We start from the raw sequence: 12,864 nt of genomic DNA, 5'->3' as shown, positions 1-12,864 counted from the left end.
TCGTGCTCCAGTTCGTTACTCTCCTAGTCAGTATGGTCTCTCTGTCGTTTCCGAGCCGACTTCTTATCGGGATGCCGAGCGTCATCCTGAATGGCAGCTTGTCATGGCTGAGGAGATCGCTGCGCTTGAGCGCACTGGCACTTGAGATCTTGTTTCTCCCCCTTCTGGTGTTCGTCCCATCACGTGTAAGTGGGTCTATAAAATTAAGAATCGCTCTGATGGATCTCTTGAGCGCTATAAAGCGCGTCTTGTGGCTCGTGGTTTTCAGCAGGAGCATGGCCGTGACTATGATGAGACTTTTGCCCATGTGGCTCATATGACTACTGTGCGTACCCTTCTTGCTGTTGCTTCTGTTCGCCGCTGGTCTGTCTCCCAGCTTGATGTTCAGAATGCTTTTCTTAATGGCGAGTTGAGTGAGGAGGTTTACATGCAGCCTCCTCCTGGGTATTCTGTTCCCGATGGGATGGTTTGTCGTCTTCGACGTTCTCTCTATGGTCTCAAACAGGCCCCTCGTGCCTGGTTTGAGCGCTTCGCCTCTGTCGTGACTGCTGCTGGTTTCTCTCCTAGTCTTCATGATCCAGCACTTTTCGTTCACACCTCTCCTCGTGGACGTACTCTTCTTCTTCTCTATGTTGATGATATGATCATTACTGGTGATGATCCTGAGTATATTGCCTTCGTCAAGGCTCGTCTTCGTGATCAGTTTCTTATGACTGATCTTGGTCCTCTTCGCTATTTTCTTGGCATTGAGGTTTCCTCCACTTCTCATGGCTTTTCTATCTCTCAGGAAAAGTACATTCAGGATCTTCTTGCTCGTGCTGCTCTTGGGGATGAGCGCACAGTCGATACTCCTATGGAGCTTAATGTTAAGCTTCGTCCTACTGATGGTGATCCTCTTCCTGATCCCACCCGTTATCGCCATCTTGTTGGGAGTCTTGTTTATCTTGCTGTCACTCGTCCTGATATTTCTTATCCTGTTCATATTTTGAGTCATTTTGTCTCAGCTCCTACCACTGTTCACTATAGTCATCTCCTCCGTGTTCTTCGTTATCTTCGTGGTACGATCACTCGTCGCCTTTTCTTTCCCCGTTCCAGCTCTCTCCAGCTCCAGTGCTATTCGGATGCTACATGAGCGAGTGATCCTACGGATCGTCGTTCGCTTTCTGCTTACTGTGTGTTTCTTGGTGGTTCGCTTGTTGCTTGGAAGACGAAGAAACAGGTCGCAGTTTCCCGTTCGAGTGTTGAGACTGAGTTGCGGGCTATGGCTTTGTTGATTGCTGAGGTGACTTGGTTACGGTGGTTGCTTGCAGATTTTGGGGTCTCTGTTACGACACCCACTCCACTTTTGTCTGACAGTACAGGTGCTATCAGTATTGCACGTGATCCGGTCAAGCATGAGCTGACCAAGCATATCGGTGTTGATGCTTTTTACACACGTGCACAGGTACAAGATGATGTTGTTGCGGTTCATTATGTGCCTTCAGATTTGCAGTTGGCGGATTTCTTTACGAAGGCACAGACTCGAGCGCAGCATGATTTCTTACTCTCCAAACTCAGTGTTGTGGATCCACCATGAGTTTGAGGGGGGTGTTAGATGTATATATCTGTCTATTGTAGTTTCCCCATATGTTAGGGGGCTTTCTGCATATGTGCACCTGTACATGTACTATATATTGTGGCCTTTGGCCCCCTGGTAATACAACAAGCATATTTTTCCTAACAGAACATTGCCTGCTCGACTGCATGGTGGCGTGGACAGTTTGCTCCACTTGTACGGGACCTGGAGTAGGGGAACACCAGAATGGCAGAACGGGAAAGGGAGGAGAGCAAGGGCCGAGCTGCGTGCCAGCCTGCCGGGGAAGGGAGCGCCAGAGCGGTGCAGCAAACGTCAGCCACCGCAGTCCCATCTAGGGTTAGGGCTAGCAAACTCCGTCGCGCGTTAGAGGAATTGGGAATGGAATCATCCAAGGCAGTAGCTCCACCGACGTGGCTACTATATAGTACATTTCTGGATAGATGAAGTAAGCACTTGGACCGTTCCTTCCCCACCTACAGTACCAGGGAGGCGATTTTCTGAGCGACCTTAGCTTTCTCACCTCGCCAGCGCCGAATCGGTGGTTGCCTCGCCCTCCGCCGGCCGCTCCGGCGGCGGGAGGACGGGGGAACGCCGATTCGCGTCGTGTACATAGTGTAGAGGAGGTTAGGGTATCCAGCCGGCGGCGTCGGGGCGGAAGCGGCGCGGTCGGAGTGGTTTTGCTGGCGGTGGTTCTTCTCCTCGATGGCGGCGCTCCGCGGGGCTCCGACGTCGATCTGCCGCCTTCGTCGGGCTGGCGGTTCTGTGGAACTGCTGGTCGCGACTTCCCCTTGCCGGATTCGGTGGTCCGGTGGCGGATCTGGCAGCTGTTGAAGATCTCGACGAAGAAGCTGGGGCGGCTCGGTTCGGCGACGACGGCGTCCTTCGGTGTAGGCCCTTCGGGGCCGGCGATCGGCGACTTCCCGCTCGCTCGGGGACTACCTTCGATCCAAGGCGTGTAGGAGGGTAGGAGCGACGGCGCGCCACCGACGGCGCTCGGGACGACGATGTGGTCGAGTTGCAGAAGGGCAGGGCTGTATTTTTTGTTTTCTGTAGGGACCTTTCTGTAATTTGCTGTGCTGTTCCACTTCTTTGTACTCGCAAAAAAAGATGAAGTAAGCAACAGCTGCCTCTGAATAGCTATGAACAAGGTCCTGAGCTGGCGCAAAAGAGTGCTATAAGTCGCATTGCTAGTGGAATTCATAATCTGCAAAGTTCAAGCAAGATAGACACACAATAATTTTCTGAGATACTTCTTCCAATGAGCGCTTGACATCAAACTGGCTTATCACAGCGAGGACAAATCTGCGTTAAAAAACAAACTGACTACAAACCTGTAGCTATACCATGCACTGAGTAAACTGAATCATGCAACACTCCAAATCTGTAGCTATACCATGCACAGAGAAAACTGAATCATGCAACACATCAACCTGTCACACACTAGCACACGCCGGTGCAAAAGAAGCCAGATTTTGCATCCATTACGAACAAGGAACAACTAAACCTGCATACTATAGAGGTAAGGCATACGACTCCAGAATTGACATTACTCATCTCTGATCTAATGCAGCAAAGTTTGTAGAATGTTTTTAACTTATGAAACCTGAGTCTATTTCGTATGATGAGATAGAGGTATGTGTACTGAAAACGCTCGGCTGGACGGATGCTCAAAATCTTTATGGTAGCTAAAACATTCATATGTGACACCTATTGTCTCACTACATGTACTTCCCAAATTCTATTAGAATGACGTCTAAAATCAGTGCTGCATGGAGAAGCACTAAGCAACTAACAATATGATGTTTGAAGAAAATACAATACCTAATCGCCCAGCTGGTGATCCAATTCATATGCACAAAACACACAGTCTCAATCGCATACCAGAATTATCAGGTACAGAGAAAGGCTAGCTTAATTACTCCTTTTTTTCTTCCCTCCGATTGGTTTCTACAGAGTCTCATTTGTACATCCTTTAGTCTAAATTTCAAATGGGTAACAACTAAACTTAAAAGGTAATCTTGCATTAGGTGAAACCGATTTACGGTAAAGCAGACATCAGCCACCGCTGCAATCACAAACAGCCATGCACCCATCGACACGAAACTGAAGAAACGTCCAACAAAATACAGGGTTCATGTTGGCTCCAGGCACTTAAATCCCCAACCCGTCAACCTAAATCCCTAGAAAGCATGCTTATACGCGCCCAAAAAACAATAAGCACGGCAAAGTAGCGCCGCCGGTAGAAACGACAGCAAAATGCGCCCCCAAATCGCTGAATTCGGAGCAATCACACCCCGAGCATACGCAGACCAGGCTCAATCCCAAAGAGGAGGATGCATACACGGGCATCACAAATCAACAACACACAGCAGACAAAAGCAAAATCTGAAGAAAAACCGCTCCACCGAAGTGGGGCACCAACGCGATATTCTTTTACAGATAATGCAAGAGGGGAAGCGAACCAGCGAGGAGAAGCACATGGCACGGAGAAGACGGGGCGCCACCTCCACGCCACCCAAAACCGCACGCACCGCCGTAGCCGAGCCGACGAAGGACACCACTGAGCGAATCGACCTGCTGCTGCAACCAAAGAAAGTGGGAAGAAAGATCCCCGGTCAAAACAAACCCCGGAAAATGCGTAAGATCTGAGACAGTAAATGCGGTAATGCGAGAAGTTTAAGCAATTTCAGATTTAGAATCTTAGTTATAAAATCATGTACTGAAAAAAACGAATTCAGGGGCAAATTACGATCATTTGATAGAATAACATAAACAACTTGGTAGAATAACATAAACAACCTCTGATGCTATATCGTACGCAAGCAATGAAAGAAAAAAAAAACAGTTCATTACCTAGAGCACAAGTTTCTACACTAAATGCATGATAAAAAATTGACGATCATCGTACAACCTGTAAAGTGCAATGAGTAGTTGACAACATTACTGCGTAAGTTAAATGCACTAGACATTCCACTCATTTCATTAAACATCCGATCATTTTGACAGAATGACAGAATAACATAAATGACCTTTGATGCTATTGTACGCAAGCAACAAAATAAAAGGCAAAAACCCCGGCTATTAGATAGAGCAAAAGTTTCTACACTATTGGTAATGGATGATCAAAAATTGATAAATTGTGCACATAGACAATCTCTAAAGTGCATCAGAGCACCAGACAACATTAGTGCGAAGATAAATGCACTATAAATTCCACTAATTTCATTAGACAATACAAAATAATTAGACATGAAAGTATACTCCAATGAACCTAAACAGAACCAGCATATAGATGATCCCAGTCCCATATTGAGAACAGTACCAAAGAAAACCAAGATAGGCCTAGTATCAACTTCTCACCTTGGTACCAAAGGGTGCGACGGGAGGATCAAAGCGCTTCTTCCTCTGCGAAACCACAGCCAGATCGAGAAATCAGAACCCATTTCCAGGGCTAAACCGAACGGGGCAGTCCAGCCGAAATCTCCAAACCCCAAGTCACAATCCATCTCACCTGGAGCTCTGCCTCCAGTTCCTCGCGCTCATGCCCCATGGCTATGGGGGCACGATGTCATCGACAATCAGCGGTTTGTCCGCTGCAGGAACACGCCAATCCACCAACCGATAAGCGACGGGAGCCGCAGGAAAACAAGATCAGGCGAGGGAGAAGAGGGCCGAGAGTAATGGTGTGGCGGAAGGCGGTGGACGCCGTGGAGAAGTGAGCGGTCCGGGCGGTGGCGGGGGTGAGGGCCGCGCTGGCTCCGGGGGTTTGGAGGCGGCGTCACATGGTGTGTGCGTGTGCTCTAAGGTCGCGGCGGCGCCTCGGGGAAAAGGGATTACGTCATAGCTGTGGGGCCCGCGAAAGGGACAGGCAGAGCGTCCACGAGCGCCCGCAACCCTGGGAGCTTAGTGCTTTTTAGGGATATCGTGTATAAAAGAACACGACAAAGGGATTGCGAAATACGGCAAAGGCTTTTCTGGAGACACAACAAAGAATATACGGCGTAGATCCCTAGGGGCAATGCCAGCTCTTTACCGTGTGTATTTTTCTGGTACATGGTAAAAAAAGGGGTCCGCAACGGCTCCGCGAAACGCAGCCAACAAAGCCACATGTCTCGTCGTTTTATCGTGTGCAATTCTTTGCCATGTGTTTTTTTGACTCTTTATCATGCATAATTCTTTACCATGTGTACTCGTAAAATTATTCCGTTGTGCCAAACCTTTACCGTGATGTTTTCTTTGCCATCTGCCTTCTCATGATACATGCACGACAAAGTCTTCTTTGCCGCGTTTGAAGTGGCTGGTGGTAGTGCTTGGATGGACACAAAAGGACTATCCGATCTGGTTCGCTCTCCACATGCTTTAGTTTGCTCCCCAGTATCGGTAGGGGGGGAATCGGTATTCCTTCCTAGATCTAGATATTTCGCCATAACACGCAAAAACTCATCCTAACTCACATGAATTTGTTTTGAGAACATTTGGTTGCTTTTTACCAACATTCACTTTCATCTTGATTCACTGCCAAAGTGCTTTTAGGCTTCGTCATTTTGAAGAACGGTCGTCATGTTAGGGTTAGTCATGTTCTAGCAAACTTTGCTTCGGGCGGTAGAATGTATTTTCATTCGGATTGGTTCAGGCCTGAGGTAGTTCTTCGGGAGCTTGAACTCGAGTATGTTGTAAACCGTGTTGCCTAATAGATATCCAATTTTACCTGTAAAAACACATATGTCTAGGCCCCCTTGAGTGATCGATAGTTTGGCCATGCCGCTAAGGTTAAGTGTTAACCCGACATGGAAATTTATATCATGAGCGGGTTTTTTTTTTCTCAGCCGAATTTTCCGATAATTTAGTGGAAACCAGTTTTACCTGTTACCACCGCCAAAAATAATACTCCCTCAATTCCAAAATGTAAGACGTCTAAGGATTGGTCAAAAGTCAAACCTTACAAACTTTGACCAAATATTTAGAAAAAAATATTTACATCTACAATATCAAATTGTCGGGAAGAAGACCCCCGGTATGGCAAAGTCCTCGAGTGAACGACCGCGCAGCATTTCGCAGATCAAGAAAAGGTGCCACGGATCAAAAGATATGAAAAAAACAACATAAAAGCAAGAAAGAACTAACAGCCTGGGCTGGCCGACCGCGGCTGGGCCGGATCCCTGGCCCGGCTTCCGGTTTCCCATGTGGCTGGCTCCGGCTTCCTGGGCCGACTCGCCCGCGCCCCTGCTGGGCCTCCTGCTGGCTCGCCCCAGGCCGTCCTCGCCGCGTCCGGCTGGACCGCTCCAGGTCGCCGCACGTCCGGCTCCTGGGAGCGCTCTGCCGGCTCCTCCAGCTCCCATACGTGCATGGCCAGCTTCCATGCAGTGGCCATCTGCTAGCTTCCATGCATGCGTGGCCAGCTGCCTCATGCATGCGTGCATGGCCGGCTCCTGCCATCCTCCTCACGAGCCTAGGCATCAGCCAGCTTCATCCAACAGCTCACGTACAGGATCCAAAGCATGACGACCAGACCAGGCATCGTATTCCCTGGCAAAACCAGCGATCGTACGAGAAGACATGGCAACGTGCTATGTACAGGCTATCGATATGCTCATGTAGAGCAACAGTGCTCCTGACTGTACACTGTAGCCTACAGTTGATGGGATCCCAGTGGTCATATCATGTACAGTGCCTGTGGGCCATCTCTTGTCCCCTGGGTGCCACTATATAAGGCACACCAGGGAGAGCCCCTCACGCTCATGCTCTCCAGGCTGATAAGCCTCTCTCTCAGCTCACATACGAGCAGCCGGCCAGACTCTCTTCAAGCCGGCCAGGCTCCCTTTTAGCTCACAGTAGCTTCTTCCTTATCAGGACAAACAGCTCAAGGAGCAACTCTGTACCACTCATATGTGCTTATATACATCAGACATGCAGGAGTAGGCGTTTTACCTCCACCGTGAGGGCCCTGAACCTGGGTACATCACCGTGTGCTGTGTACCAATCCCGCATCCGGATACCGTCGACGCCCATACAGGAACCACCTAACTTTAGCTACCCCGTAGCATATGCCGTGACGATACCACGACACAAATTGACATATTAAGAAAATATACTTTAGGGCGAATCTATTAATAATGATTTAGTATTGTAAATATTTATATTTTTGTGTATAAACTTGATCAAACTTTAAAAACATTGACTTTTAACTAATCCTTAGACGCCTTATATTTTGGGACGGAGGGAGTATTAAACAAAAAAATTCAGTATTCAAATAATTTTGCAAATATATTTTTTTGATAAATTTTGGACGAAAAAGTAAATTGGTTTGACAAATATCAGCTGGTATTTCCGATATTCCGAAAATATCGGAAATACCATTACCCCACCGGTATTTTTTTTCCTACCGAGGAAAAAAACCTTGATCACGAGTTTGATAAGAGAGACACCCCTACCCAAACAAGTTATGAATTTGATTGAGTTTCCCTTACTTGACCAAACAACTTCCAATTTTTCTATTTCACCTACACCAAATGATCTTTCAAATTGGTCAAGGCACTCGAGCTTATGGCCTCTTCTACACATCACCAGTTGTTGTTTCATTAAATTTACCTCTTAGCTTCAATGAATGGCCCACTTTCAATGCAGGTAAAAACTTATGGTTGTCCGGATGGTTGAATGATGTTAATTTGAATAGTAATTTGCTTTTTTAACAATATGATCTAGGGATGTCTTGAACGCGCTGCTAGCGCGGTGGTAGCAAAAGGCAGTGGCCTAGCTACCCGTCCTGGGTTCGATCCCTGCTGGGACGAATTTTGGGATGTCTCACCAGGAACACTGTTCCACAATAAAATCCCCTCCACACATATGTGCCACAACTACTAGCTCCTAGGGACACCCAAATTATGTGTGCTGTGTGTATAGTTCTAGGGTCTAACTTGTGCACTAGTGGTGTGCGTGTGTGTGGTGTGAGTGTGGTGTTGAGTTAGTGCATAAGTTCAGATACTACAGCTGTAACACAGATCGAGGGGTCTCAAAAAAAAAAAAAAAAAAAAAAAGGGATGTCTTGGTTCGTCATGCTATTGCTCTAGGTTTGCATACAACTACACTTATTTTAGTAACATACGCTTTAGATGCATGTTGTTCTATAGACATGCTGGTGATCTGGAGGAGATCTTTTGAAAAGTTTTATTTTTCATTTCAGGAAACTCTCCAGTCTCTTTCTTTGGTTGTGTGCTATGTATTTTCGTGATCCCCGTTTTTCCAAATATGAAGCATGGCTAAGTGCTCGTACTCATATTCGAGTCAGTGGTCAGGTAGTTTGTCAATATTAGGGCATGAAATATTGAATGGTGATCTAGGCTATGGTTTCCGAGGAATCCAATAACCTCTGGGGTTTTCCAGCTTTGCTGAGCAAGGGGTAACGAGTTAATGACAGATCAAGAGGCTCGACTAAACATAATTGGAGGAGAAGTCTTATTTAGATATGGTAATTGCGCTTATAGTACCCTAATTCTATCCCCACCTTCCTATTTTGAAAATTAAAATTGCTAATATGATTATAAAAAGGAGAGAAAAATAACCTGAGAGAAGCAAAAGTGAATTTCCAAGCTTTAGTTAGAAAATTCCTACCCAACAGAATGTTTCTCTTTCGCCTAGAGAATCATACCTTCATCATCTGCTATATTTCATGAAAGATCACTTGCCTTGAGAGCCCAATAGGCACACTGTTAATGTGATTTTACTATGTAGGAAAATGCGGCTTACCGTGCTTGCCCACTAACATCGTGAAAAAAATTAAATTACTAAAGCTTAATTTTATAATACAATAGTCGATAGATGGTTTACATGTAAATAACATAATTACATACTTCCTGACATTAGATGCGAAGTAGGGATGCCACTTACATACTTCCTGAAGTATGGTCCTCGCTGACTCTCTCCGTTTTGTACTATGGCCAGGCAGGCGACATTTTAACTACTCATATTTACACCATAAAATTAGTTGTCATAGAGAAAAGCTAAGGATTCATGTTTATTTTAACATGGACATTACATGGTTCTTATGTCTTTATATTTTCAGCCCCATGGTTTATATCATAACAGCGTGTGCAATCTTTGAATCCATTAATCTGTAACCAATGAAAAATCATTGCTCGTGTCCATTGTTGATCAATTTTGGCAGAAAAATCATAGTCAAATCGTAACCTATAAAACACAAGCGAAAAGAATGAACGGCCATACATGCCCAATGTACATGCATGAGAGAGTGTACAAAAACGTTTGACGCGATATGGCAAAAAGCGTGGTTGCAACAGGTAAGAACAAACAATTTTATCAACGTGTAATGCAATAAGATTTACCAGTTTTCAAATAATATAGCCTATGCCATCTCAACAATTTCCAATTTATAGGCTGAAAATTTCGGAAATCGGACGGTTTCCAAAATTTTCGGCCAGTTTATGAAATTCAGCCGAAAATTTTCCGAGATTTCATGGTAACCTCTTTTTCCGGTGTCCTCCAGTAAAAATATGCAACCGAGAAGAAAAAAACCTTGTGTTAACCCGAGTAAATCGACACATGACACCAATGGAACCAACTTCATCCATGCCATAGCAGGCATGGGAACGCTTCCGTGCAATGTAATCTTGTTTTTTGTTGGCCGAGTAATATTCCTATTGGAGCTAAGATGATGATACCAAATGTTCTTGTTGTGGAATACTGTTGGTGTTTGACCTAACCTATACCTAATAATAATAAAAATATGGTTTCTTTTTTGTTGGCTGAGTAATATTCTGTGTAATAAGGGTCCAAAACGTTTGTGATTTCATAAAATTGAACAAACTTGCCACTCACTTTCTTTTGCATAGTCTCAAAATTAGAAAAAAATTCATGTACAATGAACCGCTCATTTCTTCCATAAAATATCGGACGTTGCTACAGAGCGCCCTAGCAGCGGTTAGTGAGAGTACCCCACCCAAAAATAAAAATAAACTAATCTGACATCTCTCATGTTCTAAAATAGAAAGTTCAAATACCACATGTTTCTTCTTTCCCTCTTAGATGGCCACTGCATGTGAAACATGGAATGTGCAAATCAGCGACTTCTCATTTTGTGACTATGTCCCAAGTTCATGACGAGAGAAAAAAATACATGATCCATCGGGAAAAATTACATCGGCGGTCGCAAAATTCATGCCGAAAAAGCATCTGTCATCTACTTCTCTACCTTAAGTTCAGAACAAGTTATCGTTCTGGATCAGTGGATGTAGAAAAAAGAAAGAACATATATACATCAAACACTGCCATCACATTTGGGATCCTGCCACTTTTATCACAGGGATCCCGCCAGCGTTGAGACTCAACGTGGGTAGATCAAGGCCTATATGAGCATCGTCCTCGACGAAGAGGACATCAGGCGATAGAGGTCCTAGAGAATCTTCAAACGGAAGCGGAAATCCTATATTGATCCACCATGCCCGCAGCATGTTTCATGACTAATCCAAAAGCCACCTTTATTTATAGCTACGCAGTTATGAGGAGTAAGTCAATTCAGAAGACCTCAGTCTAGAGTTCGGCATTAACTGAGACTAACAAAAACAAGGGGAAGACATAATAAAGTACAGTAATTAAAGATAGAGTAGATCCTAATTTGACTCTTCTAATTTCGAAGAATAGTAACATTGACCGCTGGAAGCAGATTTTGCTAATTAACCGGTCAAGATCTGGAGAAGGTAGTACAAAGCTTTCAGTGTCACGACTCACGACTCTCCACCATGAGCTAGTCCAAAACCTCGAGTGGCATGCAGAGGTATTTGATGTTGCAGTTCTGGATCGTCGTGTTAATAGGCTCTTCCCAGACCCTAAACGTTGGCCAAGAGTCAGTGAGATCTAGCAGCTCAAGGCGTGGGCAGTAGTCAAGAAGGGCAAGAAGTAGCTCTTCCTGGAAACGGCCGTCCGAGAGCACGAGGCGCTCCAGGAGAGGGAGCTTCTTGATGATGTCCCTGACGAGTTTTTTGTCCTTGATGTAAGGCCAGCCTGTGACATTGAGCTTCCTCAGCAATGGCGCTCTGCAGGCCAATAGGAGAGTTAGTCAGAAGGATTTGTCGCGGCGTTTTCAACTACTTGTAATTAAGATCAATGCAACGAGATGGGACCAGAAGTATTTGCCTGTTGGCGAGGTGGACTAGGACGTCGGCGTCCACGTGGCCTTTGAACGACTCGCACCTGCCGGCGCTGCGCTCCAGTGCGGCGAGAGCCATGGCCTTCCATCCGTCCGGGTGCCGCTCTTTCTCGTCCCACAGACGTAGATCGATGCGCCGCCACAGCAGGTGCTCCTCCAAGGCTAGCCGCCGCCATGGCGAGCACACGAGCACTGCAGCGCCGAGGATTTCCGTCTGCGGGAGTTTGCTGAGAACGACGTATAGGACGTCCCGGGGTAGCGACGCCCAGTCCCTCCACTTGCCCGGCGATGCAACATGGTCCTCGCGGCGCGAAGAGGAAGGGGCGGCGGTGCCGTAGGTTAGGGTTTCGTATTTCCCCTCCATCCTATTTTTCTGCTGGGGAAGGGGCCTGTTTCTATAGCATGTGTAGAGAGGTCTGTTTCCATACGAGAGAGCAACAATTTATATAGATGCCCCTAAAGTTTAGCCATGCTATGCAAATCATATTTGGTATTGGCCTTTCACTATCACAGCCGCACCGCCGCCGCCATGGATTGGTTGATTTTGGTGGCGTTCGCAATCGGGTGGCCAACGTGAAGAAAAATAATTGTTGCATAATAATAATCTGTTCGCATCGATCTGGAATGTCGTCTTGTTTTAGTTTCAAGGAGAACATTGTGTGATCGATGAGTTGACGCCGACATTCATTGATGTATATGAACCACACATAATCTTCTGCAACATACTTGTCTCTTGATTTAAAACAAAAAAAAACATTGTCTTTGGACAAAAATGAACATGCTTGCATGCATAGACTAAAAATAACCATTAGTAGAAAAAGCAACACAGTCCCGGTTCGTAACAGCCTTTAAGCTTTAGTTACAGTTTCGAAACCGGGACTGCGCAATCAGGACTAAAGAGCTCCACATGTGGAGCGTAGGAGCCTCCTTTATTCCGTGTTTTCCTTTTCATTTTATGTTTATCATTCGATACTTTTTCATTTGGTGTTTTTATTTTTATTTTGTGTTTTCCATTCAACTCGATGCTACTACATACAACAATAAAAGAACCAATACACAACATCGTCATAAATATAGAGATCGAAGTGACGTCTTTCTTCGTGCTTGGTCGAACATATTACATACAGTA

At 45.6% G+C, this 12,864-nt stretch overlaps 1 protein-coding gene across 1 annotated transcript; it reads right to left on the bottom strand.

The window, feature by feature from the left end:
* Window positions 1-11,333: 11,333 nt before the first annotated feature.
* On the bottom strand, window positions 11,334-12,099 carry LOC127329388 (putative F-box/LRR-repeat protein 22). The gene is made up of 2 exons (XM_051355918.1): window positions 11,723-12,099; window positions 11,334-11,622 (listed from the first exon to the last, which is right to left on the bottom strand). The coding sequence occupies exons 1-2, from the start codon at window positions 12,097-12,099 to the stop codon at window positions 11,334-11,336; spliced, it is 666 nt and encodes a 221-aa protein (XP_051211878.1).
* Between the last annotated feature and the right edge of the window lie 765 nt (window positions 12,100-12,864).

The sequence above is a fragment of the Lolium perenne genome, chromosome 1 (genome assembly GCF_019359855.2).
Source record: "Lolium perenne isolate Kyuss_39 chromosome 1, Kyuss_2.0, whole genome shotgun sequence".
NCBI lineage: Eukaryota > Viridiplantae > Streptophyta > Magnoliopsida > Poales > Poaceae > Lolium > Lolium perenne.
This window is presented reverse-complemented; position numbering and strand designations above follow the sequence as displayed.

What these genes read in the sequence shown, in the direction of transcription:
- LOC127329388 (XM_051355918.1), bottom strand. Translation starts at nt 12,099, where the DNA reads ATGGAGGGGAAATACGAAACCCTAACCTACGGCACCGCCGCCCCTTCC. An exon ending in CTAGTCCACCTCGCCAACAG is followed by an intron (nt 11,623 to 11,722) that starts GCAAATACTTCT and finishes ATTGGCCTGCAG; the next exon opens with AGCGCCATTGCTGAGGAAGC.